The sequence below is a fragment of the Rissa tridactyla genome, chromosome W, assembly GCF_028500815.1.
Source record: "Rissa tridactyla isolate bRisTri1 chromosome W, bRisTri1.patW.cur.20221130, whole genome shotgun sequence".
In the NCBI taxonomy this organism is placed as follows: Eukaryota; Metazoa; Chordata; class Aves; order Charadriiformes; family Laridae; genus Rissa; species Rissa tridactyla.
Window position 1 is genome coordinate 5,777,051 of NC_071496.1, and position 27,440 is coordinate 5,804,490.

Below are 27,440 nucleotides of genomic sequence, written 5' to 3' on the forward strand. Positions count from 1 at the left end.
AACAGCACATTAGGTTCACTCACTTTTGACAAATATGAGCGTACTCTTAAACTTTCTCAACTGGAGTGAGAATATTCGAGACGTCACTTAAAATACAAGTCTGTGGAATGAGTAAAGACAAACCCAGTTTTTCCAAAAATCATGTCCTGTGGCATGAGATAAGGTTTTCTTTTTAGATGTTTACTTTCAAACCCAAGTTGTAAGGCAGAATTTGATGTTCATTTGGGATTAGCCAATCATTCTAGTAGCTCTTCATTTTCTTTACCACATAACCCTTGTATATCTCATTAGAGCACTCCCAAGACACTCTTAATTTTAACTCTGCTTCTTGACTTAATCACGTCTCTCTGCTATTGAAATTTCTTAATTTGCATCAGACAAAGACTACTCATCTCTTCAGGAGAGCAGCCACTGGGTGCCCTAGCTGATTTCATTGCAAGATCGGGTTATTTGCAAAGGTATTTATTCTGAATAACCTGGTTTTGCAATTAAATCAGCTAGAGCAGACCCCTGGACACTGAGATGCACAGAGCCAGAAACACAAATAAGCCTTTAGTAACAGATATTGATAGAGGACTAAAGTCTACACAAGCTATAGAAGAACAAAATCATGTTATGGAGAATTTCCTATAAGTTAAATAAGTCGATTACACACAGCTTTAAAAAGCATTAGTTTATTATCTATTCTCTGTGTGTTACCTCAGAAACAGTCTAATTATAAACACAAATTTGGAATGTTGAATAAATGCTGATCAATAAAAACATTTCATAGCTGTTGACAAGATAATATTTCTTAAAAAAACCCCAAATAATCATAAAGGTTTGATTCTGTGTCACTTATTGCTATGTTTGTGTTCATAGAATGCTTTCAAGTATATACACTTTTTTAAACTCCAGTCCAAAAAAGAAATTAAAAAATATTTACATAATAAATATGTGGGAGATTTCATCTTTTCATTACATCAGTTGAACTGATTCTTTAATGACCTATTAAGAATAGAAAATTAACAGAGTTTGCATCAACTCATTGCCATGCTGAGTAACTTAGGCTGCTGATGGATTTTATTCTATTCAAAATGTAGTTTAAGATGCATTCAAAATGAAAAGTACCAATATTGTCTCTCCTCCTGCTGAATCCTGGCTGGACTAGTTCAGGAGACATCTTCCTCCCGCTCTCTGCAACATCATCTAGTTTGACATGTGTTTACCTTTACACACAGACGCTAAAGGAACAAATACATTTCAGTCAACTGAAAACTCCAATGTTCACCAAATAATCCATGTTTTATTAGGTAATTAATTTGCCGATTTACTGAAGACAAGCTTTGGCAAGTATGTTAATAGCAAGAGGATGTCTAAGGAAAACATTGGCCTAATACTTGTTGAAGATGGTCATCTGACTAATAGGGATGAAGAAAAAGCAGAGGCATTCAATGTGTTTTTTGCATCAGTCTTTAATAATACTGATAGACCTTGGGCTGCCCGATCCCATGAGTCGGAGGACCATGAGTATGGGAGCAGTGACTTTCCATTTGTGGATACTGAAATTGTAAGGGATCAGCTGAATGTTTACAAGTCCATGGGGCCTGATGGGATTCATCCCAGAGTACTGAAGGAGCTAGTGGATGTTATGGCAGGACCCCTCTCGATCACCTACCAAAGGTCTTGGGAGTCTGGGGAGGTCCCCACTGACTGGAAGCTAGCCAAGGTTATTCCAATTTACAAGAAGGGCGAGAGGGAAGACCCAGAAAACTACAGACCTGTTAGTCTAACCTCAGTACCTGGAAAAATTATGGAGCAGATCATACTGGGTGCTATTGAAAGGCATTTACACAACAATGCAATGATCAGGCACAGTCAACATGGGTTCACAAAGGGAAAGTCTTGTTTAACTACTTTGATATCCTTCTATGCTAAGGTCACCTGCCTAGTGGGTGAAGGGAAGATGTAGTTTTTCTGGAAGTTTAGTAAGGCTTTTGATACTGTCCCTCACAGCATCCTTCTAGACAAGTTGCTCAACTGTGGGATGAGCAGGTTCATGGTGCACTGGGTGAAGAACTGGCTGAAGGGCAGAGCTCAAAGGATTGTAGTGAATGGGGCTACATCTGGATGGCAACTAGTCACCATTGGTGTTCCTCAGGATTCAATTCTAGGGCCAGTTCTGTTCAATATATTTATCAAAGATCTGGATGCAGGAGTTGAATGCACCATTAGCAAGTTTGCTGATGATACCAAACTGGGAGATGCTGTTGACCCTCTTGAGAGACAAGAGGCCTTGCAGAGGGATCTAGGTAGATTGGAGCACTGGGAAATCATCAGTGGCATGAAACTTAACAAGAACAAATGCTGGATTCTGCACCTGGGAAGGAGTAATGCCAGGCACAAGAATAAATTGGGAGAGGAGTGGCTGGAGAGCAGCCCTGCGGAAAGGGATCTGGGGGAGCAGGTTGACAGCAGGCTCAATAGGAGTCAGCAGTGGGCCCTGGCAGCCAAGAGGGCAAACTGCATCCTGGGGTGCATCCAACACAGCATAACCAGCTGGTCAAAAGAGATGATTATCCCGCTGTATTCAGCGTTGGTGCGGCCTCACCTGGAGCACTGTGTGCAGTTCTGGGCCTCACAATTTAAGAAGGATGTTCAGGTCCTTGAATGCATCCAGAGGAGGGCAACAAAGCTGGTGAAAGGGCTGGAGGGCATGTCCTATGAGAAGCGGCTGAGGACTCTGGGGTTGTCTAGTTTGGAGAGAAGGAGGCTGAGGGGCAACCTCATTGCTCTCTGCAGCTTCCTGAGGAGGGCAAGTGGAGAGGGAGGTGCTGATCTCTTCTCCCTGGGATCCAGTGATAGGACGCATGGGAATGGTTCAAAGCTGTGCCGGGGAGGTTTAGGCTGGACATTAGGAAGCATTTATTTACCGCTTTACCGAGAGGATGGTCAAACACTGGAAGGGGCTTCCTAGAGAGGTGGTTGATGCCCACCCAATGCCTGTCAGCGTTTAAGAGGCATGCTTTAACTTTTGGTCAGCCCCGAACTGGTCAGGCAGTTGGACTAGATGATCGTTGTAGGTCCCTTCCAACTATTCTATTCTATTTCCACAAGTAGTACTAAGCTTCTTGCTATAAATCTACTCCTACAGTTCTACCAGAGCCAAATGGTTTTTGGTAGAGTTTTCCTGTGATATGTAAATCCAAAAATTAAGTTTAAAACTTCTGTTACCATTAAAGCAAAATACAATACAGTATAATTCCTCAGTGATATATTTAAATGTACTGCAAAACATATACAAAGTCAGTCCAAGATCAGTAAAGAATCAGTTCTGCTTTTTGGACTTTTCCCCTTCCCAAAGATACATGTTATGTAGAAGACCAAGTAAATTTAGGACTTGTCTGTATGCATTCCCTTTAAAAGGCAGTGTGAACATTTTGCATTTTCAATTAAAAAAATAGAAACTAAACAACAACAAAACACATCTTAGAAGGGGAATGCTGAAGCCTGCCATTATATAGCTATGTTTCTCATTCTTTTCTTTGAATATTAACAGCACACAGAAAATAAGTGAATTTTATCAAAATACAGCATATTTCTGCTAATATATAAAAAAATCATTTCCTATGTAAATATTACCAAAACACAACTAAAAAGAATTAAAATATACAAAGAGTTGCTAAAGGGTTTCAATTAAAATTATTAGAACTATACACAGTAAAATAAGCAATAGTTAACATCTTTGAAAGAAGTGCAATAATATCAGAGTTCACTTATTTAAGTACTGCCTGTTTATTACCACTAGCTATGTATAATTCCTCTCTCTTCCAGCTCATTGTCCCAAAACTACAGGAGGCTGGTGTTTTTGCTAGCTTTATTAAAAGCATTTACTTTTGTACACATGGGTTGTAAAAAGCAACTTATACCCGTTTCAAACTACTAACTTATATGTAATTAAAAATAAACTGCAATAACTGAATATTGCTCCAATGACAGTCTAATCATTAGCCCTGATTAAAAACAGTTATTGGTCTTCTGTGGCACTTTTCCCTGGTCCATAACAACTGCGTATTAATTATCACTGCAGATTATGCAGTCTCTATACAATTACAAAGGAGAAAGAGAAAAATAAAGTTAATGTTTCTGGTAAACAAAATTAATAAAAGCATAATTGAATATTTTACACAGTAATAAGGAACAAAGGCAGCCTGTGGTAAATCACTATTACATTAACATAGTTAGAAACCCTTTAATGACTCTCAAGCGTCTAGTTCACATTTAATGTTATCTGTAGGAACAGCCCTTTAAGAAACATCATTACGATCTGGTGGGTTGTAAGTACACCCTCCCTTTACTATCCATCTCACCACAGCAATTTTCCATCACTGTTTAAAGTTTCACAAACTTGCTTTGGTTACCTAGCTCCATATGTATGGTTTCCTTTTTGATTAACAAGGCAATGGAAAGGCCAAACAAAATCGAGATGACTTTCATAACCTTTCCTGCATCATTTACTTTGTTGGTGTTTAAATATATATTACAGGCAACAGCTTTGAAAACTGTCCATTTCAGTTTCATTTTTAAAATATAGCTATAAGGTTAAAATGGAGTACTTTTTATAATAAGTATCACCATTTGCACAAAACTGGGGATTTCCATGGCAGAGAAAAACCTCTGGGCACATTTCCACAGCACAGTTGAAAAAGTTCTGTATGCAAGAAAACCCAACTAAACATGAATTACATGTGGCAAATGAATATTCAGTGACTACATTAAGAACAAATCCTGGAGAATATCACAAATTTTTAGTTACAGTCTTCCTAGAAAAACACCGTAAGGTTTTATTGCATTTTCTATTGGTAGACATACACTCCAAAACTAAACACTTTTTTCTTCTTTCTTGATTGCAGATTTATGTAGCAGAGAGTTGTCTCACCTGACCTTTATTCTGTCCAACCAGCACCATGTTCCAGCTACCCATTCATCTATACAATGTGCACATAGCAAAGCCAACATTTCATATCTCCTGTCCATATCTACAGAAGTGGTTTTAGCATAACACATTACTATCATCTGGTGAATAAAAATAAAGGCAATAAACAGCTACACGACAGAGTCCTGCCATCTGTCCATTGCCTAAAACCAAGGCTTCGCAAAGCCTTGCACAAAGTTTAGTAATGTGTATGAATTATCCAAAAATAAAACTACCACCTGTACAAAAAACCAACACAGGTTTGTTCTTGGAGGAGTGATCTTTAGATTGCTATAATGCTTAAAACCAAGTTTATTCACCATATGAATTGCCAAAATGATTTCTTGAACGTTCTATACAGTGGTTTTTCACCCTTAAACCACAAGTTCAGGATTTAATTTCCTGCACAAATTTTGATCGTAATTCTTTTAAAGTTACTTTCGTGTATAAAAATAGGCAAAATATTCCCATAAGTCTTTCAATGAATTCTGCTGGCTTTTCCCCTCAATCCACAGTATTTATGAAGAAACTTCTCGTACAATGATGAGTTCCACTGCGTTCTGAAAAGTCTTTAGCAAAGATACTGCTTGTCCATGATCAATATTGATGAAGCTGTATCCATTAGCCTAAAAAGAAAATTTTAAAACTGAAAATTAGTCTCATATTTCATGTTAATTTAATCTTGAAATAAATTTTAAATAATCAAATTTTATATGAATGCAGACAACAAAACACTGCAGATTTGCAGATTACATTGTTGATGTGAGCTGAACACGTACCTATATGCTACAAGAAATAAAACTATTTTGTTAGCCTTGGAAGAATTTTACCCTGAAGTTTTGTCCTGGTTTGAGGTAAAACAGAACCAACTTTCTATTCAGTAATTTTATTTCTTAGCTAGGCCTCCTCTAACTCTCTGAAATTAACAGCATGTTGTGCCAAAAACTGTTCATTCTCAGAGTGATAAGACCAATGTTTACAGTTTGTGCCAAGGAACGGTATGCAGAGAGGCTCTTGCTTATACTTATTGCTACAACAACCAAGGTCAGCTAATTTCATTAGTTGCCCCATTGGAGGATCGGAAATGGAAAAGTGTAGAGGGGTCCCACCTGCAGGGAGGAGCGGACAGGACAGGTGACCCAAAACTGACCAACAGGGTATTCCATCCCATCTGCCCCATGCTCAGTATAAAAGCTGAGGGATCAAAGGGTCAGCCCTCTTTCTTCAATGGCTGATGTCCGAGGAGGACCCTGTCTGTTCATCTGCCTTTGATCCTGATCTGTGTGTTCCTGACTCCAGCTCTGGAATCCAGTTCCCACTTGTTGCTGAGTCCAGTCTGGGACTTCCCCAGTGCCTGCCAGTGATGTCATCCTGGGAGCTTGATATAGTTTTGTATATACTGTATCTATTTCACTGTATCTATTTTTGAAAGGTCCTGGAGAACAGGCGAGGTGCCTGAGGACTGGAGGAAAGCCAATGTCACTCCAGTCTTCAAAAAGGGCAAGAAGGAGGAGCCGGGGAACTACAGGCCAGTCAGCCTCACCTCCATCCCTGGAAAGATGATGGACCAGCTCGTTCTGGGCGTCATCTCAAGGCATGTGGAGGAAAAGAAAGCTAACAGAAGTACTCAACATGGATTCACCAAGGGGAAATCATGTCTGACTAATCTGATTGCCTTCTATGATGGCATGACTGGATGGATAGATGAGGGGAGGGCAGTGGATGTTGTCTACCTTGACTTCAGCAAGGCTTTTGACATGGTCTCCCACAGCATCCTGTGTTAGGGATAATAGAGGATGGTCCGAGTGAGACACGACGGAAAATTACTAGTTGAACCAAACCCAGTATACGTGCTGAGAGAAAGGACCTCAGTACTGTTGCTGCAAAAACTCTGTGCGTATCCATGAGAACCTGACCTTCAAAGAAGAAAACAACAAGAAGGGAGTGCAACAATGTAGTCAGGTATCAGACAGCCGCTGTTAGCAAAGCTGGATCGTGAGCCTGGTGAGGCTCACTGCATACGCTGGCCACGCGTGCAGCGACTCTAGCCTGTACTTTTCCACTCAATCCGGTGCAGGATATAAGGGGGCTGTCTCAGGCTGGAGAGGGAGAGAGAGAGACATGAACGCACTTTGAAGATACAGGGGATGCCCTGAACAAGTGCTGTGCCTGCCTTCCCTCTGCCGTACCAATGTGTCTCCTCGTTATCCTGCTGCTCGGCGGTGCTACTACAGTCTATGGGTTGGTAAGACTCTCTGAAGTAACTTTTGGGACATTTGGGAACCGTTTGCAAGGCTTCGCAATAAAGCTGAATTCACTGCTTTTTTTTCCCTGTAGCAAGGCTTCACAATAAAGCAGAGTTAACCTTTTTTTTTTCCTTGCGTGGGCTCTGGTTTGTACATTGGAATCTCTCCAGAAAAGAACCCATTACACGTCCTCATAGGGAAGCTTAGGAAGAGTGGGTTAGATGAATGGACAGTAAGGTGGATTGAAAACTGGTTGGAAGATAGAGCTCAGAGGGTCGTGATTACAGGCACAGAGTCTAGTTGGAGGTCAGTGACAAGTGGTGTCCCCCAGGGGTCAGTACTGGGCCCAGTCCTCTTCAATATATTCATCAATGACCTGGATGAAGGGATAGAGGGCACCCTCAGCAAGTTTGCTGATGACACAAAGCTGGGAGGGGTGGCTGACACACCAGAAGGCTGTGCCGCCATACAGAGAGACCTGGAGAGTTGGGCGGAGAGAAACCTTATGAAATTCAACAAGGGCAAGTGTAGGGTGCTGCACCTGGGGAGGAATAACCCCCTGCACCAGTACAGGTTGGGGGCTGACCTGCTGGAGAGCAGCTCTGTGGAAAGAGACCTGGGAGTCCTGGTGGACAACAGGATGACCATGAGCCAGCAATGTGCCCTTGAGGCCAAGAAGGCCAATGGCATCCTGGGGTGCATCAAGAAGAGTGTGGCCAGCAGGTGGAGGGAGATCATCCTCCCCCTCTACTCTGCCCTGGTGAGGCCGCATCTGGAGTACTGTGTCCAGTTCTGGGCTCCCCGGTTCAAGAAGGATAGTGTCCACATCGCTTAAATGTCACCAAGCCCAGCAGGCTTACAGTGACACCAATGGCTTGAATATGTACACGGGCAAGCTCCCCCAGAGTTTGTAAGTGCAAATCAAAACAGTCTCCACTCAGCTGGTAATCCATGGCTTGTAATTGATACTGAAATCCAATTTATTAAAAAGACATTTTTTTTTCAAGCACAACAGATTCCTGACTAATTTCCAGCATTGTGGATTATTTAATGCTGTAGGTTTCATTGTCATTTTTGGTTTTCCACAGAGTACTTGATTGATAGAAGCTATTGTGAGCCTGTTCTTTGAGCACATTGTTCTTGTCAAATAACAAGGTCAGACAAGTTGGAAGTGAAGCTATAGTTCAGGGGAAGCGATTTTAATGAAAAGTCAGTGTGCTTTTTATATATGGGAAAATAATCATGCAAGCTTTGGGACCATGTGCCGAGCATATGCACAAATGAATGAAGGACTGGTAAATTACACCAGGAAAGTTTAATATTGAGGAGGAGATCCTGTGACAGTTGAATAGCTAAATTCAGCTGGCGTTAACATACCCCAGCAATCCATGACTCAGATGTTAATCAGTGTTAGATGCTCTTTTTATTTGTATGCTACTGCTGAACGTTACAAAATCAAGTGTCTTGTACCAAGAGTGCAAATCAATTTTAAATTAAATTAGCCTTTTGTTTGGAGGGCACTTGGGATTTGTTTGGGTTTTGATAGCTGCCCCCAGCAATGGCTTTGTAAATCGCAGGTGGTAGAGGTGAAAAGAAGACTCTGCCTGGTCTTTTGGTTCATCCTTCTGCCACCCGTAGGATTACACCCTGTACAAAACAATCTCCTGTGCCCCTTGGAGAGCCAAATTCCCCCCGTGTGCTCCCTCTGCTGCTCTCAGGTGTTGCAAGTGAAGGGAATGCAAATTGCATCTTACGGAAAGGGTGAGATCCTCAAGCATGAAAACCAGAACTCACAATGTCTCTGTGCTTCTGTCAAAGTAACCTCGCCACTCCATGGGCTGTGACACTGATTTAACTCATCAAGCTGCAGATATAAAGGTCAGACAAGTTGGAAGTGGAGCTATAGTTCAGGGGAAGCAGTTTCTCACTGATAGAATGGCGATGTTTTTAATCGTAGAGGAAGTAACCTGTGAATATCAATAGGCACCTCCGCAGGTCTTCCAGCTAATGATATCCTATGAGCTACAAAAGAAAATATTTGACTTTTCTCCTCTTATTAAGGATAAACACAGATATTTTTTTGAAAAGTTGGTTGTAATCTGTAAATCTATAAAAATGGAAGGCACATCAATTGTAACCAATGACACTGCCAGGTTAGTCCTAGAACAGGTACAGGGTCCAGTTACCTCTTCCTCAGCCAGCTTTCTTGCCCCAGTATAAAAATCCATAAAAGGATTATTTCTGTTTTCAGATCAAACTCTGGAGATGCTCCTCTAACACTCAATGTTCTTGTCAAGAACAATGAATTCACACAAACAGACATGAAAACAAAATTCAGTTTTCCATCTCCACTCATGTAGCCTCAGCTTTACCTTCTGCCTTTGTTTATGCACCTTTTGTGGATGTTCTGCTAAGCAGAAGTCAAGAGTCCTAAAAAAAAGTCCTATCCTAGCTATTTTATATTAGCCTCATCTCCATCAATCTTATCATTTTACCATCCTATCTCTCTGGCAAGAAAACTGTCCTCTCTTGAGACAATGACAGGAGCTTCTGGGAGCATTTAGCACTTCAAAATCTTCTTTAGTACTGAGCAGTGTCAGCTTAGTGCACAGTGAATGCCAGAAGCATCTGCATGGAGCTGTCGGTGGAGGAAATGTGATTTAGTTGAGGTCAAGGAAGCTGAGAGATCTACTAACAATAATTTAACAAAAAACTGGGAACAGAAAGAGAGGGATAAGAGGGAATCTTTAAATGTGGGTTTTACTACATGCCATGTCCTCTCTCTGCTTATGTGTCTCAGGTTGAAGGCTTTTCATGGCAGAGACAACATTGCTGAATTTGGAAAGAATACCCAGAACCTCTTATAGGCAAATAGACAGTAATGGTCTCATGGGATGATGTTGCCAAAGTCTCCTTGGTTGTTTCATCAAGTAACAACAGAGATGAACAATTTGTAGACAGATGCTATTAAATGTACTTAAGACATCTATGAACTTTTCATCCTGAAAGGGCCTAAAAGTTCTTTGCACTCTAATCCCATGTAGCCTTCCAGTAACTGAAGTGGCTACAGGAAAGCTGGAGAGGGACTCTTGATCAGGGAGTGGAGCGATAGGATGAGGGGTAATGGTTTTACACTGAAAGAAGGGAGATTTAGATGAGATATTAGGAAGAAATTCTTTGCTGTGAGGGTGGTGAGCCCCTGGCCCAGGTTGCCCAGAGAAGCTGTGGCTGCCCCATCCCTGGAGGGGTTCAAGGCCAGGTTGGACGGGGCTTGGAGCAACCTGGGCTGGTGGGAGGTGTCCCTGCCCAGGGCAGGGGGATTGGAACTAGATGATCTTTGTGGTCCCTTCTAACCCAAAACATTCTATGATTCTATGATTCATTATTTCCTTTTTAGTTTATTATTAGTATTTCATCAAAGTAGTTTAGTTCCTTCTAAACTCGTAAATCTCTCTGTCTCTCCTCCTCCTCTCCTTGTGCAAGAGGTGGGGGGAGAGCATCTGTTGCCGGCCATTGGCCAATTTGGCTAAAACCACGACAAGTTATTGAATATATTTGCAAATAACCAAGAGAAAGCTGAATTTTAAGCCGTTAACATCAGACTTCAAATTTAACAGCCTTAATAAAGCCACGCCACAAAAAGAAAATGCAGCACAAATGATACACAGAATCATCTTAATATCTTAAGACTTACATGCAATTATCTAGTCACATAGAATATTTTTATTATACATATGCATTAGACATGCATATGCGTGGCTAATGCATGTTTTACAGATAATGTTGCAAAATCAAGCATAACAAAGTCATTTTGGGAGAGATGATATTCAGTCAAAATCTGCAGGTGTTGTCTAAGCAGCAGCAAGACAGTAGGACTGTCGTTACATTGTCACTGGGATTATCATGAGTATAAAGAACATGCTGTTACACAAAAAATATTGTTACTTATGAGAAATGAAACAGCCTGTAATTGTCTAAGCGTGCAAATGCAACTTCTTCAGCTCTTTTTCAAACTATGAATTCCTCATTAAACAAAAAACAAAACCCAAGCAGAGCATCAGCACGACAAAAGGAAACTTCATTATAAATGTCACACAGACAAATGAAATTCCATTAATACAGGAATAAATCATTAAATTTAAACTAAAGTCACCCTTTCACACACATTCCACTCTATAAATATGTAACAAATATGCTGACAGTATTTTCAAAGGTTTAACATGCTGCCTGTTCCTGTCTGGAGTGTTGGAGGGTTCCCCTCTTTCCTTAAAGTTGTCTACATCGTTAAGAGAACTGGGACTTAAAGCCAGCTTTCTCTTGCTCCAATGAGGAAGAACAAGTACAGAACTATTTGCCACACTCAAAAACAAGCTATCTTTTAGTTGGAACAACTTGATCTTAGGTGTTTGGGTTTTTTCTGTGTGCTTGTTGGCTTTTTCTTTCATTGGAAGAATTATGCTGTGTGTTCAGTTTGGCTTCGTTTTAGAAAGCTCACACAAGGCTGTGGTTTAATTGAGATAATAGTGGGGTTTTTTTTCCATTTTTTATCTTTTGTGGGTGGTTTGCTTTTTTTTGGAGAAAACAGAAATGCATCAGAGTTGACTCTATAAGCATTCTCAAACTAGTAATGTGGTGAATAATTAATAATTTTTAACAAGCTCTGCAACTTTAAAGGTGGCTACAGCACTGTTCAAACGTCCTGTTAGCTTATTTCCCTAAAAAAGTAAGGATTATATAATCCCTTTGTCCATTTCTTTGACCCCTTCCCAAATAACTTATGAGCCCATCAGACAAATTTCAAACAAATCTAATACAATAGAGGTCTGAAAGGTACTGACTTCCTACAGAAAAGAATTGCACAGCTACAGCTCAGAAGCCATGGCTCCTGAAGCAATCTACTTGGCTCACCTGCAAGCAGATGAGGCAGCCAGGAGGTACATGCTGTGACCAGACAGATATCAGCCAGCCAAGAGGCAGCTTCATCAAGCACTTGCACGTGTCTTGCCTGTCAGATGGGGGAAAGGCAGCAAAGACTGGCAAGAACTGCAGGATGGAGGGGGATGTAAGAGTTGCAGCTGGGTACAGGAGTTGTAAGGGGCAACTGCTGGTGTTCAGACTAGTTAAATAACTGAATGATAGTAAAGCCTAATGAAAATGCTCATGTTCCATCATGAATGACAACATTAGGCCTGTTTTTTGTCTTTAAAAGTGCGAAAAATGTCCAGAATTTGAAATCCAACTGATTAATGCTTCAGCCTGTATCACCTATCCTAATGTTAGGTAAAAGAAAACTAAAAGCATCATCCCAGAATATAAGAATATTTCTGGAAAAGATACTGGCAATCTATATAAAAATGAAATATTCTGCTCTTAGAAAAGGTGCAAACTAAAAATGAACTGGTATATTACACAGGCTAGTTAGTTAGATGACTACAATACCTGAATTATTTTATCTCCAGGCTGCAACAACTTAGACGCTGGTCCTTCTGGTTGCACTCTGGTTACAAATATACCCTTGAAAAACAGGAGGTGGAAAACATTTTTAACAACTTATTTCATAAATATTGTGGTAGCATGAAACAGATGCAATTGAAAACATCTCAATTTCTATCCTACATAGAAGAGAATGTGATATTATTCTACAGATCTACTGGCTTTTGTGACTACCTTCCTTTTCTGATGTTAACCCAGGAGAATTGCCTTTAAAAGAATATTGAAGGGCAAATTCTGATCTGCCTTTGTTTAATTTCGCTGATGTACATGTCAAGATGAATAATCAACCACCAGAAATAAGGCTGTAGGCTAAATCATGTTCTCTTTTAAGAAGCTTCCTAATTGTAAACTCCATAATTCACTATCTCAAAATCTGTTGACTGATATCTAAACAGTGCAAGAAACACTCAGCCAGAATAATCCTCTGAGTTTTCATGTGACCACAGTGGTTGCCTACCACCTTGATTTTCTATAATTTGTCCTCAGTTTTCTCCCATCAAGCCCCAGAATTTAGTGGCTTGGGTTTGGGGGATATACATATTTTTTAATTTGGTAAAAAATAGAAAAAAAATAATCAGAGTATAAAATACTCACATCATCTTCAGGTCTGAATGGATTCCCTCTGCCACCAACTCCTCCTGATATACTAAATCCAAGTTCTGGATTCTTGTCAATTCTCACTCGAATCTAGATAGTTACAACCAAAGGTAGAACTGGCTGAAAATTTGCATCCAAAGCTACCATAATGAAATTATTATTAAGGAATTCAGCTGAACAAAAGCTTTTAAAAAAAAAGAAAAACCTCCAAAAACCCCACTTATCACAATTCAAGGGAGTATTATATCTCATAATATTAATTCAGAACAAGATTTCAGTACAACAGCATCTTGCATCATTGTACACAAGTTTTACTCCAATATTGCTATGATTATAATCAGTAGTCCATGCAGGCTTTAAATTCAGAGATATTTAGATATTGTGTAAATGAATTTAATGCCCCCAGCAAATATACATGTTCATATGAAAGAACTTGTTCTTCCCATTTCTTTGCTACTTCTAGCTGAATTAAAAAAAAAAAAACAAAACAAAAAACCAAACCTAGTTCCTACTTTCACTTTAAGTTCTACATAGCCAACACTGTCTCCCCGTTCTCTTGCCAGAAGAGTTGACTAGAAAACTTATTTTACACAAAAACTGGATGTTCTCATTCTAGCACAGAATGAAAACATAGCGCTCAGTATTTTCTCAAAAACCAAAACAATACAGAGGAAACATCTTATGTCAAAGAACAGAAAGTTGCCCACAATGAAAGAGCCATTAAATTGTATAACAATTTCTTACCTGTATCTGTCTATCATAAATAAAACTGATAATTATCAGGCATGCATCAGATGCTTACGCTTTTTTTTATCCTGTTTTTTGTTTAGGGCTGCACACTTCTACATTTGCAGATTTTTGAACCATTCTGGATAGCAATGAATAGATGTAAAGTACTCTAAGCTGTACTGCTACTTTGTATTTTTTTCAGTTACTACATCAATAATTAGTTAGTGATCAATAAATGTAGTCAAGAAATAAATTTGTATCTCAGTATAAAGATGCAAGCATAAGATCCTGGTACATTCTGTTAAGAAACTACAGCATTTCTCTTTAAAAATGTTCACATTAAAAGGAAAAAGAGCTCAAAACTAGAAGGAACATGTGGTTTCAGTAGTAGAATCGCACTGAGATAACATATGTTTTTTGTTAGCATCTACAGAGAAACAATAATAAATGAAAACAATATAACAATTCGCTGCCACCGACAGACAGATGTCATATATTCAAGTCAGATTTTATCCTTACCTCTTGCTTTGCCAATTCGTGGCTTTGTCTGGAGGAACACTGAGACTGGGTATAGGGAGCTTGGTGGGCAACTTTCAACATCAGATAATCAATTAATTGTTCTCTAGATGGATGTCTTGCTACTGATAATTGAGGAGGGAGATGATGGACTTGACTGTAGTTTGTCTGAGGTCTTTGAGGCTGGCAGATTTGTCCATTTGTCAAAGGTATCTGAATAAAACATGAATACTCAATATCATACATTTTATAAGGAACAATCCTCAATTCCTCCTTTATTATTTCAATATTTCTCATGCTTGACTGCTTTTAATTCTAGGAACGTTACTCAAACTACTCTTCTGAATCATGTACAGCTGCACTCAATTTTCATTATATTCATTAGCTCTGACCTCCTGAGAAAAAAATCTGAAAAACAAAAACTTACTTTGAGTGCTAATCTACTAGAACAGACTAGACAAGGTCTTTGCTTTTAGCACTTGCTCTAATCGTTATTTTCTGGCAGTGCAACTGACAGTATTGATACTTGGTTGACATCATTATAGTTTGCACTTTTATTGCATAAAATTCAGAGATTTTTGTAACAATTCCCAGTAGATCATACACAAAATAAGAAACCCACACAGCTAGCATTTTGATATTTCCAAAAAATGTTATTTTGTTAAAACATGTGTCACTGATTTGATAGGTATAATGACGACAAACAGCAGTAAGGTACACAACTGTAAAGACATACAGTGTATTCAAATCATTTCACTAAGAACGATGCTGGAGATGACAACATTTCTTACTGAAGCCTCAGTTACTGTTCAGCTCTGCATTGAGATGGGCAAACCTTTTCCCTCCTCACCCGTATGCCTCGTACTCTTATTCAGCCTAAGTAGTCACTCATCCATCTGTATGATTCCCACATTCAAAAAATGCTACAGTCTTGAGTTACAGATTTTTCTGCCTACCACCATAGCCCACTAGTTATAGGATACAAGGATATTAAAATACTCTTTCTCAATATTATAAATAACTGAAGTGTGCAAATTTCAACCTTTAACCATGCTATATGAATGGACACATATCAGAACCTATTCTATTAAGATGATTCTTTTTATGCCAAAATGATTCTGAGAAATGGTAATGTGTGTGCATATTTTTTTAGGTTATTTACAGATCAGATGTATTAAATTTACATGATTTTCTACTGCTTTTTCTGAAAATCTAAAGCATGACAGTAAAACTATTTTTTGTTGCATTTCCAGAGGTAGAGTTTACATAGGCAACATGTATCAACAACTATGCAAATTCCCAATATCCAATGTCTGTAGAAATGCAACTGAAATTACTGAAGTTATAAAAAGAAAATAGATTGCTGCATTGTAATAACTTACAAGCATCTGTTTAGTTTCATTGTAGTAAGTCCTGCCTGTATAGATGGTTCTTAGAGATGAATACAGAATGTCTCCTACAAATTCTAGTTTATCATCAGAATTTAAACAGATTTCAAGTTTGTTCTTTAAAAGGTTTAATCAGCTTCAATTTGCTTTCCTGAAATCATCTGCCATATTCCAATTTCCACTTGCATTTATGTCTTTTGCTGCAAATTTCTTCTTTCAAAGCCCTTGCTGAAGAAAAATGAAAACTATCTCCCTTCATATAGTTATCTATTTTGTCTTCCAAAAAGAAGATGCTATTTCAGTTATACCACCTTCAATACCTGGGTGAAAGTAAAATCCTGTTTTACATTTTAACACTCTAGTTCCAACTGCTATCCCAGCATATGTTTCTACAAATAATAATAAATATATCCTTTCCATGGTATCATGTAGATAATTACCTGCACAGCTATTTTCTTCATGCTGTCTGGAGGAATATCTTTGAGACTAATTGATAAGTAATTCTGCTGTTCTGAAATGAATACCTCATCCTGGCATTGGTCTCCTGGAGTAGAAGCCTGGGGATGCTTTAAACAGAATGAAGCAGTAAAGAAGAATGTCTTCATATTATTCAAATTAAAAAAATTCTCATAAGAAGCCCAGAATAAAACATTTTAAGGGCTTTATCATTCTTTATCTTTGATTAGCTAGTACATTATTTATGTAGAAAAATTTACTAGCCGAGACACCACACCCATAAAATATTGTTGGATATTTACAAAAACTGGACATTGATGGATATTTAGAAAAACTAGCAACTGCAAAAGGTGTCTCTGATCACCAATACATTGATAAGAAAAGTCAACAAATGCTAAAGACTGCCTATTCAAGGATTCACATGGTTAAAAGAAGTCTTCTGTTGACTTTATCCTGCTCACTACGGATACCACAATATCACTCAGGATACTCAGAGTTAAGGAGTCGTTTCCTCACATTTTCTTACAAACTAAAATATTAATTTTCTTGAATGCCTAAACTATCTTACAGTACAGTTTACATCATCAGAATTTGTTTGGGAGAGGAAAAAGCATAATGCAATTTTGTTCAAACCTTTATCAACCTAAGTTTAATTCAGAATGGTAATCTCTTGTTCATATATGTACAACGAAACCAGACAGTTTTACATATGTTCAATCATCTATAAAAGCCAATTAGAAAAACTCAACTTCATGATATTAAACTGAAAAGCCTTATAATAAGGTTAAAGCATATCAAGTGAAGGCAAAGTCTTGGAGTTAATGCCTATTAAAAAAATCCAGCACATAAATGATATTCTTTTATTGAAAGCATTGTCCATATATAAGAGGCTAACTCTATCCAGTTTAAGGACACCTCTCACAGTTTATTCTTTCCCCTTCTATATATTACAATAGCTTCCTGTAGGTACTCACTCGAACAATGTGCACAGCAGAACTTCTTTTGTCTGCAACACTCAAGGCAACGCTACCCTGGCTGCCATGCAGATCCCTAGAGCTGCCATAGTGAAAGCTGCTAACTGCAGCATAATTGGAATTAAAGGACCTAGACAGCATGCTCTAAATAAAGAGGGGACAGATTTAACACAGATTAGTGCAGCATGCATAAACCACAAGACATGTTATACATAGACTAATACAAACATATTCTATTGTCATGCAAGATAAAAACCATGCAAGAACAGTACCACTGTGATGTATAAAACAATTCAGTGACTCCTATTTACCTTTATTTACTGTAAATCAGCATGCAATCAGCAGTTTACATGCAGAATTACATGTAAATAAAGTAATTAAAATGTTCATGTTTCTGGAAAAACAAAGGTGCACATCTTATCAAAATTTCTAGGTTTTCATTAAATTTGCAATATATAAAATATATTGTAGGAAAGGAAGCTGGCAGTCAAGATACACGTCTGTGGAAAGCTATCTAATTACCAGTTATTATTTTGCCTCATTTCCCCCCCCCATTACTGGTACAGTACAAATAAAAATTTACACAGAGATTTGACTGTTTGACTGGGTTTTCTTGCTATTGCAATGCCGTAAACATCCACAATGCATTCTGATAACACCTCATTCAAGAATGTGAACAAGCCTCATTTAAAGAAAAAGAGGCTAGTAAGAAACCTCGGAGTCCATCCCTGTTCCACTGTAGGCAATCAAACAGGTAATGTGAGCTCAAGGACAGAAGTGATAATGGTTTGGTTTTGAGCTTCATTGCCATGTAAACCTGACCTTTGCAATATTGGCAAGGGTAATAGAAAGAAAGCAGTAGACATTACCGTCTTGCCACCATGGACTTTTGTAGTTACAAGAACAAAGCAAAATAAAAAGACTACACAAAAGAATAAAAGGAAAATCCCCCATGTGCCACCTGAGAAATGAAACAAACCTATCATAAAACAGTGACAAAGACCCATGAAAAAATACAATCATAATAAAAGATATACCATAAAGCATCAAAACCTAGCAAATCCAAAGCTGGTGGTTTTTTTTTTTTAAGTTTCTAATTTTTCCAAGTAAAAAAAAGTTCAAAATAGATATCATTTGACTAAGATACTGCAACAACTCTTATATGAATAAATACATTTTGGTGTTTGATGACTACACGTAACAATCTGATTTTGAAAATAGTCACTAGTCTTCAGGCAGACATTTGCTCTTTCATACTAGCTTTATCTTGAGAATCTAGTTTAATAATTAGTTGCATGCCTCTGCATATTCATACTCTACAGATGCTCTGGTAGCACAAACATTTGAAACCCCCTTGGGAAACAGTATTTACTGACAATACTTGGCTTTTCTTGGCCCAGGCTCTTGGATAACCTCTCACTCAATGGCACAGTGAGCTTTCTTCATGCTCCTCTTCTACATCTATCCTGTTCTCTAGTCAATGTATTTTTCAAGCTTCCAGACAAGTCTCCAGAAGCTTTTCCCCTCTTGGGAGGGGAAAATTGTACTTGGCATCCAAGTCTCTCTTCACTAAACATTATATCCAAGTTTACTGCTCCTCTAAGTTTCAGTCCAAACACCCAGATGAAACTGCTAAAGCCAGTTTTCCTTAGCTCCCGTCTCAAAGCATCTTCCTACAACTCTTCTCAAAATATTCTATATAATTAGCCAGGTGGCCTTTTCCCCAGCAACTCCCTGAAGTCTCCTTACAGGAAGCTCCTCTCAGAAGCTCCTATATCTCTACATCTCCTGTAAATGGCAAAAAGACAAATAAAAATAGAAGGAATGCATGATGAGACTAGAAAGTTATCTTCTGAAAGTTTCTAGCAGACCATCTTACTATAAAGATCCCTAGATCCATTAGATTCACTCTTCTCTTAGAAGGACCCAAAGAGATGGTCAATAAATAGTGACAGTCTAAGGTAGATCTGCAATAGGAAGTACAACTTTCCTACAATTTGTAGAGGCACGAACTCATCCATCAGGAAATAAGATTTCAGTTAACTTGGTTTAGTGAGCTTCGAGGTGATTACATATCCTGAGAGTAGTTTTATTCAAGGGTTTATAAAATCTCCTTTCTTGGTAAAGGCTTTTTCCAAAGTACAAAACCTGATTGTGCAATTAATGTAGGGAAGAGATGAGAAGTACTGCAAACACCATTTTTCTCCTTCTCTACATTGGGTGCAGCGTCTCAACACTAAATTAGAAGGAACCCACAAGTACAAACTGTACAGAACAAATACTATTTTAAATTACACAGAGTTGTAAGACAGCTTTAGTTTATCACAAGAAAATAAATGGTGACGAATCTAGGAAGCATTCTTCCTCTACCTATTTTTAGTTGGGAAGAGAGAAACTGAGACATTTGGAGAGTGAATGGTATCCCTCCTAATTTTGCTTCTCAACACAAGCACGACGAAGGTTGTACATTTCCTAGGAAGATTTCTGAAGATTGCTGCACCAGAAAAGACACTTCCAGAAATATGAATATGTAGATGCCGTTAAAAAAAAAAACGATTTTAATTCCAATTTATTAAAATAAATTAGATATGGAATAAACGTATGGTCTAAACTTCAGATTAAATATGAATGTTAATTCCAAGTACCAACTGCAATCTCTACCTGATTTGCTACAGTGTCTTAGGGCATAATGGCCTGAAAAATAATTTGAGGCTTGAGAAATCTCATTTCAGCCACTCTAATATACACTAACCAATATACATGCCATGTTCCATTATATTTTGCTGAAAACTAAGTTTACTAGAAATCAGTTGTTCAACTGTGAAGAACACATATTAAAAGCTACAATATATCAAGAAAAAAATGGCTATGTATAAAGTAAAAAAGTATTTGGCATATAAATCAGGATTTGTAGTCAAAATCAGCCTCTAAAGGAACAAGTTTAGATGCAGGCAGCTAGTAGCATAGCTTTGGGGTTTATTTACATTCTTTTTGAATGCTAAGAATCAGAACGTATTCTCTATTTTGCAGCTTACAAGAGAATTAATGATTTCAGATTTCAAAGGGTGTCTTTTGGGAACTGAAGTGCCTTAATGCGTTTACTTAGGTGCAAGACAATAGTGGAATTTACCTAGAAGAATTTCTATTGGATAATACTGTCATAATTGTAAGACTGGCTGGAGTCTCTCATGGCAATCCATTGAATTTTGGTATAGAAAGGAACTAATAAAATTCAAATATCTGCAGGGAACAAGACTCTACATTCTACATAGAATAGATATGGTAACTTAATTTCTAAGCTTAAGTATTAGCCTTTTAAAAAATTTATTTATTTTACAGTACATAAAATCAATTGCCAGCTAAAGGTAGACATAAATAATCCTTTGAGGCTATATTAAATGTTTAGAAATCCCTTCAACTTTTCATTCCCACCTTGACTATCTAAAATTCTTTAGTTAAATTTGATTGGGAAAAGTTTGCTCAAAGTATTCTGGAACACCTGAAATGCTTAAATTTGATGCTTAAAGCCTTTCTGAATAAAAGCATGCAAGCTAAAAAAAAGCTTTGTTTGAAATCTTATAGAATTCTAGTAAGATACCAGTTTATCCCAAAGAAGAGGAACTTAAACGTTATGAAACTATTTTCTTTCAGTCACAAGGGAGCGGGGAAAAAAAATTATTAGGTTTCTTATTGTGCAAAAAAGCCCCAAAAAAACGTATCTTCAATAAGTGACAGCATTCCTATTGAAGAGTTACATATGGAGAATTACATATAATTTGAATTCTACTATCATAAAAGGTTTGCAGGGTCAGAACTTTTGTTGTTTACACTCAAAATGCACAAGAATTTTATTCCTTTTGAAGCATGATGTATTGATTTCTGAACTCCACAAAATATCATCATAACACATTGATGGTTCAGAAGTCCACTAAAAATGGAGAAACAAAATAAAACTGAAATAAAAAATTAAAACTGACAGCTACTGAATGGATAGCATTCCTGCAATTTATTGATGTCAAAATATTCTTCAGGCTATGACCTTCAAACACTTAAGCACTTAATTTTATGCGTGCACAGACCCACTGAAGTTACTTCCCTTGACATATTTAAACAATCTTACTTGGAAAGAATTTGAGGCCATACCAATTAAAATATTTTTCTAAATATATTTCTATATTTCTATATAAATATATTTCTATATTTCTAAAAAAATCACTCAGGAAAAAATTCAAAATTTGATTAAAACCACAATTCTATATCAATACTGAAACACTTGGAATTATTTTTAATTTATTTTTTTTTAAATAAGGCACCATACACTGTCAACCTTAATTTCTGAGTTTAATTAAAGAGAGCATCTGTTTGTTTTAGTGGCCAGTCCAGCCTAAACCAGGACAAATGGAAAGCAGAAATCTAACTTTATGACCTCTTCTCTGAAAGCTCTGCCATTCTAGATAAATAGTAGATAAAGTAGATAAAAAATAGTGCACTTAATTCCAGATGAAATTAGAATTGAAAGTAAACATACTCCCAAGAGATCCGCAACAACAAAAAAAAGAAAATATACATATGTAAGGAAAGGCTGGAATCAGGCCCAGTAACTGTTTCTGCCTACTCAGCACATAGAAATATAATAGATATTTGCAGATAACCATTACAGATATTTATTATTGCAGTTTACAGATGAGAAATTCCTCTTCCACACAATAAAATGTGTGTGACTACTATTTTACACAGGCAGTATTAGTTTAAATTCCTAAATGAAAAATTTCAACAAGACTACTATAGAACACTACTGTGACATATCAGGTAGTAAAATTGGCAAGTCACACTTCAAAAGAAAACATGTTGAAAAATATTACTGATCTTAAAAACTCACCTGTACACTAAATTTATAAGGTTGGGGTGTGTGGCAGAATTGATGAGCAGCTTGAGATTTAAAGAAGCCCTTTTCTCTATCCCACAATAAAATCACAGAATCACAGAATCTTCATGGTTGGAAAGGACCCTTAAGATCATCGAGTCCAACCATATGCTTTGTATCTGGTAAGCAAATAGTTTCTCCTGAATATATGCAAAATTTCTATTTACAAATAGTCTCATTAACTCTTTTCACCTTCCTTCAACCAGATGGGTAATTTTAGTTGATCGGAGTATGCCCTCTTACATCTCGTCAAAGGTTACAAATGCTGGTTACTTGTCTGGAATCCACTGTTAATAATTTTTGCTGGACTTAAACTATCCTGTATCTCTCCTCATGCAAATTAAACTCTCGAAAGGTTTTTTTTTTCCACCTGTATCAGGTAAAAAGGGCTAATAAAAAACCCCAAGAACTAGCTTCTCCAATTTTGGCCAATAAGCAGACACTGTTTATTTAAGTGGGTTCACATCCCATCCCCCCAGTTACTAAATTTTATAAAAACAAAACCAAACAAGTACTTCAGGATTTTCACAAAAAAAAGAATCAACAAAACCAACCCCAAAAACCCCACTACACACTCTTTCCTAAGAAGCACAGCATAGAAATAATAAACTTTATTAAATTCAATAACAGACTCTGAAGAGTCACAGGAAAGGTAATACTATTAACCTATACCATTGTGTATAACCACAGGCAAGAAGATATGAATTAAATATTCATCATAAGGCTTAATTTTGTATACCTGTTTTTGTCAGTGTTGTATCTTATGCTTTAAAAAAATGAAAGCTTTGTCAAAGCTATTTCCAATAAATGCTTGTTCCTTAAATAAATTCTGTAATTACTGATTATTTTTTTCCAGACTTCAAAACATTTCAGAAGTGTGGTTTATAGATTAAGCCCCCCCCCCGTTAATTTTTAAATACAAACAGAAATATCTGAAACCATTATTTTAAAAGAACAAAGAAATATCCAGTGAATCCCTAGATTTTCCACATCATCATATTTGCCAGCTGCCATATAGGATCATATCTACATTTTTCACAGTTCAGATTTATTTATTTTTTTTTAAAAAGTCAGTCATTTCCCAGAGAACGTGAAGTAGACAATTATATACACATTCACTTTTAAACCCATAAATAAGTCTCAGATTGGTAAACTACTTTAAAACTATTCAAGGCCAGAATAAAAGAAATACACGCGTACAAAACAGACCTCTAGAGATCTGTTAAATTAGATGCACGGCTAAGAACTCAATAACAGCTATTCCATATCATTCTAGTAGGAAACAAAAATTAAATTTTATGTATAAAGCGTGATAGAAAGTATGGACAGATATAAAAGGAATCAAGTCAGGCAATCATTTTCACTACAATCAAGGTGACTACACTGCGACAGTACCTGAACAGATCTCACTGGTGTAATTAAACATCGTTCCTAACGTGTCAAATGTAGATGATATAGGCAGGAGCTATAAACAAATTGCATTAGCAGTCTGCTAATTTTTACTTCTCTATTGCTTCATGTAAGATTTGATATGTGCATCCAGGAGAACAGAAGATCAAAGAATACACTATTAGGGTTGGAACATGGTGATGTTTACGATCGCCTCATGGAACAAAAGGTCCTCACGCTACAACACAGTACTGTGAAAGTCTTAAAATATTTTATGTTGTACCTGACTCAAAATGGATCACAGGAACAAGTGTGGCTGTTGCACAGGCCTCTCTAAAAACAAACAAAACCCATCCCTTTCTATCAACAGAAGGTATGCAACTTCAAATAAACAAAACCAAACCTATCCCTCCAAATACTTGGATTTCCAAAGAAAAATCATAGTTAAAAGTAATTTTTTCAACCATCTCCAATTAAATTTCTTTAACTATCAAGGATATCAAAGTATTTAGCATAATAATCACAAACCAAACTACGTTCTTTCAAAAAAGAAAATCCACCTAGCTGGTATTATCAAAATGTATTTTGGCTATTTCACTTCCCCTCCAAGGAAACTGGATCGGGTAATGACATTCTGCCCATTATTTAGTGATGATATTTTAAATTGGTTTAGCTGCACAGCACAGATTACACTCTTCCAGTCTCAAATTCTTTGAAGATATATAATTGTTCAGCTCCACATATCAGCTCAAATTCTTGATAGCATTTACAGTACATAAAGAATCCTTTGCATCATCTCTAATTATATCAAAACCTCCTGTGATTTCATGAAATGAACAAGATTTTTAAGTGTTTTCATCTCACAGCAATAAATATTAATTCAACAATCTGTCAAACATACAACTTCAAAAGACAACTCGCTTGGAGGCAAATAATGTTAATTATGGTTTTTGAATTCTTCAGCAACTGAAGCTGTAGACCTATACTTCCAAATAGATTTTACTGATTTTCTTTTCCTTGTTCTCTTAAAGTGAAGAAATAGGGGAAAAAGGCAAAAGAGAAAGATCAAGAAGTGTAAGGGAATATTTTAGTATAATACGAATACAATGCTACAACAACAATAAAAATTACCTGGCCTAAAAGAGCTGGTCTTGCAGTCCAGCAGGTCAATATGACATTATTTAATGTATTCTAAAGTAATTGGACTAAGCTGGCAAGTATGATGTAAAAACAACAGGGACTTTTGTTTTCTTTGGGGGAAAAGTTCATTTACACTCTACCATTTGACTGTTTCTCACATATTCAGCACAAACATGTTTATCCTTTTTAAGGCAGTATCAGAAGTACATTTTCACTAGTAATTAAAGGCAGCTGGAAACACAGAATATTTAACTTATTCCATATCCACATAACAGAAAGGCAGAAAAGTTTAAAAATTATTATTTTTACCTTTTCTAGCTTTTTAGCCTCAATATGTCGCAGCACCTGTTCTCTCCAGTCATGAGGGACTTTACTTTTTCCTGAAGGGTCTAATAAAGAGTGGTCAGAGTTAACCCTTGGGCTTGATCTCTTTGAAGGGCTAGTCCATGAGTAATTAAAGTCACTAACTGACATAGTTCTTTCTGGTATTTCATTCACCAATGGCTGAGCACTCTGTGGTTGGGGTACATTTGGACTATCAATGCTATATGTCCTGGCAGAAAGAGGTCTCTGTTGCCCAGACACTACTGGTGGAGGTCTTCCCACTGAATGCAAGTCTCTGTACGTTAAATAGTCGCGTTCACGAAGCCGGGCCTGCCTTGAAGGTCCAGTATCCTCAGCATTTATAGAAGCTGTAGAGGATACACTGCTCTGCCTTTGAAGAGTGTGTCTGGTTGCTCCTGGGAGCAGTCTATCATTTGGTGGAACAGCCCACACATCTATGTGTCTCCCAGCCATCTGCTGTTGAGTGTTATACATAGCGATAGCTCGGACATTGTTATGATTGGATAAATTCATATTGGCAGAATGCTTTACATAGCTGGGGATTTCTGTGCTGTCAGACCTAAGCAGATGTAAAGGAGGTAAACTGCCTTGTTCTACTTGGGTGTTTTGTTTCTGGGGCCACAAGGTGTCTTTTGTTGTTGCACTGCTGCTGTACTGAATATTATATTGGGGAGTGCAGAACGTCTGTGCACCACTTGTCACTGATCCTCTCACTACATTAGCACCTTCAGGATTGTGATTTGAGTCAAACTTGAACACAGTTTTTGTAGAAGATACTAATTCAGATGACAACAACGGCCCAGGAAAAACCTGCAAAGGCTGATCGTACAGAACAGTAGCAGATTTACTTCGGACTATGTTTTTTCCATTTGCACTACCAGATGCTGATTTTACCGCTGAGTTTGGCTGTTGAGATCCATTCTCATTGACAATATCGTAGATTTTCAGACCAGTGTCCATACTGGTGATGTTGTGAGATTTCATCACAGGACCACTTCTTCGTGGGGACAAATCTTCAGTACTCCTTGAAACAGACAGCTCAGCAGAAGAATCACCATCAACTGTGGTGCTTCGCATTAGTTCATCTTTACTGGGAGACTGTACTGCTTCCTCAGGATGTCCGTTTACTTTATTTATGGGATATTTATTTTCATTTTCCAAGTACTCGCTTTCTTCTTTCATATTGTTATTCAAAAAGCTCTTTACTGAAACTATTTCCTGTGTTTGTAACCTTTCTACAGGAACTGGCACTGCCTCTTCACTAACCAGTTTATTGATAGTCATGTTTGTTTGGTCTGATTTGTGAGACTCATCTGTACGAGTGCTTAGATCAACACTTTTTCTTATCAGGCCCAATCTTTCTTCTATGCTTAATTCATATTCAGACAAATTTGTAACCTTCTCTTGCACATTTATTTTTTCTTCTACTGTTATGCTCAATGCACCTCCATTTTGCAAAAGATTATTCAAATTTTCATCTTCTGGCCTGGAAAAAAAGACGGCTCTTAAAAGAAGTTTCAAAAGGAACCAACATATTCCTTTAAGAACTGTTTTAGAAAAATTAATCATTAACATGCAACACAGCCATACTGTACACACAATACAGGACAAAGACCAATATACAACCAAATTTTGTAATGGCAAGATAGCAAATCATAAAATATATTATACAGAAGGCTCATTTTGGCAACTCTTGTTTGTGTCATCAATTACGTGATCATATTCTGATTTCAGAAGTTTAATTAAATTCAACAGGATTTATTAAAGACAGTTTTAAAGTGTCAAAAAGTACAAAGCAACAATAACACTTTTTTTTTTTTATCGAATACTTGCAAGTTCCATGACAATTTTGGACAAATACCTTGTTTCTATTGGCAAATTAAAAAAAAAAAGGCACCTTTTAACTAGATCCATAAAAAGAGAAACAATCTATAAGTCTGTTCCTTATAAGTTTCTAAATGTTTTTTATGATTAAGTTAGTAATCAAATTTATCTTCAACATTATGCAAATAAAAACACAGAGCTTTTAAAATGGTGTACTGAAAGTATTTTGCAGGAATAACAAATTATTAAGGATGAAATTATTATACCATATTAATAGAACAGATGGGAACCATGTATTATATATACTGAAATTGGCCTCTGGATTTTATTGTCCTCCTATTTTTTTGTTGAATTTGGGTTTGGTGGGGGTTTTTTTGTTAGTTCTGTTGGGTTTTGGGTTTGTTTTAAGAAAACTATTCCCTTATTTAACATTATTTTAAAACATTAAAATTTAAATTATTTCAT

At 37.1% G+C, this 27,440-nt stretch overlaps 1 protein-coding gene across 12 annotated transcripts in view; it reads right to left on the reverse strand.

The window, feature by feature from the left end:
• Window positions 1-2,663: 2,663 nt before the first annotated feature.
• The window catches only part of LOC128901948 (erbin-like), a 153,337-nt gene continuing 128,560 nt past the window's right edge, over window positions 2,664-27,440 (reverse strand). For 8 of the 12 annotated variants that reach the window (XM_054184140.1, XM_054184142.1, XM_054184144.1 and 5 more), the window contains 7 exons: window positions 25,116-26,637; window positions 17,354-17,497; window positions 16,364-16,489; window positions 14,539-14,748; window positions 13,288-13,380; window positions 12,640-12,714; window positions 2,664-5,580 (listed from right to left, as the gene is read on the reverse strand). In XM_054184140.1, coding sequence (XP_054040115.1) covers window positions 5,473-5,580; window positions 12,640-12,714; window positions 13,288-13,380; window positions 14,539-14,748; window positions 16,364-16,489; window positions 17,354-17,497; window positions 25,116-26,637 — 2,278 coding nt within the window. In that variant the 3' untranslated portion in view covers window positions 2,664-5,472. The remainder of the gene's footprint in view (window positions 5,581-12,639; window positions 12,715-13,287; window positions 13,381-14,538; window positions 14,749-16,363; window positions 16,490-17,353; window positions 17,498-25,115; window positions 26,638-27,440) is intronic. The other 4 variants (XM_054184147.1, XM_054184145.1, XM_054184149.1 and 1 more) reach the window with 2 other exon arrangements.